Source organism: Eimeria tenella, genomic scaffold (assembly GCF_000499545.2).
Source record: "Eimeria tenella Houghton genomic scaffold, Eth_scaff399, whole genome shotgun sequence".
NCBI classification, from domain to species: domain Eukaryota; phylum Apicomplexa; class Conoidasida; order Eucoccidiorida; family Eimeriidae; genus Eimeria; species Eimeria tenella.
Window position 1 is genome coordinate 6,182 of NW_013544902.1, and position 2,194 is coordinate 8,375.

The 2,194-nt window shown below is 58.0% G+C and overlaps 1 protein-coding gene across 1 annotated transcript; it reads left to right on the plus strand.

Annotated features, from left to right (window-relative positions):
* Positions 1-498: 498 nt before the first annotated feature.
* Positions 499-1,923, plus strand: ETH_00022730 (uncharacterized protein; the record flags this gene model as incomplete). The annotated part of the gene is made up of 3 exons (XM_013379801.1): positions 499-1,000; positions 1,136-1,262; positions 1,549-1,923. Coding segments are annotated over 3 exons (1,004 nt in total), but the record flags the coding sequence as incomplete, so codon positions are not given.
* Between the last annotated feature and the right edge of the window lie 271 nt (positions 1,924-2,194).

Sequence of the window (2,194 nt, forward strand, 5' to 3'; positions counted from 1 at the left end):
TTATTATAAATTAATTTAAAAAAGAAAAAAACAAATTCTTGAATTTCCATTTTATTTGTATTCTTGTCTTTTTACTTGCAGTGTACATACACTTGAAACCGGAGTACCCAAAGCGGCTCCTTCGGTCTAGACCAATTATAATTATTTTTCTGGAAATTAATTGAAAGTTAATTAAAAGAAACAAATTTGTTCGTTTCATTTGAAATTTAACTCCAAACAAAGGCCCAATGGCTCACTAGGGGGCCCCGGGATCTCCCTGGGGGCCCCCGGGGGGCCCCCCCTCTGGGGGCCCCTTCTGAACCCTTTTGATTTGGAGGCAGCTGCTTTACCTATAATGTCATTTGTGGCTAGTCTTGTGTCTTGATTTGGTGTGTGTGAAGAAGAAACAATTCGGCTAACTGCAGCAGCAGCAACGACAGAGCGGCAGCAGCTGCTGCTGCAGCGGAACCAGCAGCAGCAGCAACAGCAGCAGCAGCAGCAGCATGAGCAGCAGCCGCCATGGGCCGAACACGGCTGCTGCTGCCTCGCAGGCTGAACGCCAAGCCGCCGCCGCAGCTCGCAGCAGCGGATCCCCCCGCCACAGCAGCAGCAGCAACAGCAGCAACAGCAGCAGCAACAGCAACAGCAGCAGCAACTGCAGCAGCAGCACCAGCAGCAACAGCAGCAGCAACTACAGCAGCAGCAGCAAGTCTCTTTGACAATGCAGCTCGGGCCAACTGCGCCACAGCTTATCTGCTGCCTTGCTGCAGAGACCCCCCAACAAACTTGCCCCCCAAGGGGGCCCCCCAGGCAGCAGCAGCAGCAGCAGCAGAAGCAGCAGAGGGGCCCCCCGTTGCCCTAGAGCCCTCAGGCCCTGCAGCAGAGGATTCTTTTGCTGCAGCATCAGCATATACGCCTGCGTCCACTACACAGAGTGCCCTAAAGTTCAGTGCATGCGCTGGGATGGGATCAAGCTGCAGCAGCTGCAGCAGCTGCAGCAGCAGCAGCAGCAGCAACAGCAGTATGGGGTTTTGAGCCACGCATGGCGGCTGGAGCTGCCGCCCCAGGCTCGGGACGGGGCAGTGTCCTGCATGGTAGATCAAAACCCTAAACCCTAAACCCTAAAGTGTGGTTATTTGTCCAAGTTTGTGGGTAGAGATTTGCTGCTACAGCAGCAAATCTGTGGGTAGAGATTTGCTGCTGCAGCAGCAAGCCTCCCTTTGCGTGCAGCGGTGGATTGAGCTGGAAGAGGGATCGCTGGGGCTGCTCGTGGGGACCACCAGGTGCTGCTGCTGCTGTTGCTACTGCTGCTATGTTGCTGCTGCTGCTGCTGTAGCACTGCTGCTGCTGCCATGGTGCTGCTGCTGCTGCTGTGGCACTGCTGCTGCTGCCGTGGTGCTGCTGCTGCTGCTTACATCGGTTGCTGAGAGCTGCCGACGTTTCTGCCGCAGGCGCAGCAGCAGCTGTAGCAGCAGCAGCTGCTGCTGCAGCTGTTGCTGCTTCTGGCCTCGCTGCCTCTTTTCCATTACTAGTGTTGTTGTTGCTGCTGCGTTTCTGCTGCTGCTGCAGCGGCACGCTGTGTATGTACACCGCGGGCGGGGCTTCCTGCGTCTGCTGCTCCTGGCTGCCTCTTCGTCTTCTTGACCTCCAGCTTGTCAGCAGCAGCAGCAGCAGCAGCAGCAGCAGCAGCGGCAGGTGCAGCGGCAGCAGGTGCAGCAGCAGCAGGTGCAGCAGCAGCAGCAGCAGCAGCAGCGGGGTCCCCGGATGTCTAGAGGACGCGAGCTTCTTGCTGCTGCTGCTGGAGGACGGCCACGTTGCTGCTGTGCCTCTTGCTGCTCTCAGAGCAGCAGCAGCAGCAGCAGCAGAGAATGCAGCAGCACGAACAGCTGAGGGGCTGCTGCCGCCCCATTTGCTGGAGCATCGGATCCCCGCAGTGCTTGCTAAGTATGCTGCTGCTGCCATTACTACTGCTGCTGCTGCTGCTGTTGCTGCTGCCGCTGCTGCTGCAGTTGCTGCTGCTGCAGTTGCCGTCACTGCTGCTGCTGGCTGCAGCACATAGCTTCTGGCTGTAGCAAGGCTGGCGCCGGGTGTATGTACAGCGCAGGCTCGAGGACCGCGAGACTACTGCAGCAGCAGCAGTTGTGGGTGCAGCAGCAGCAGCAGCTGCTGCTGCTGCTGCTCCTGTCCCCCCCAGCGCAGCTGCCCGCAAGCAGCT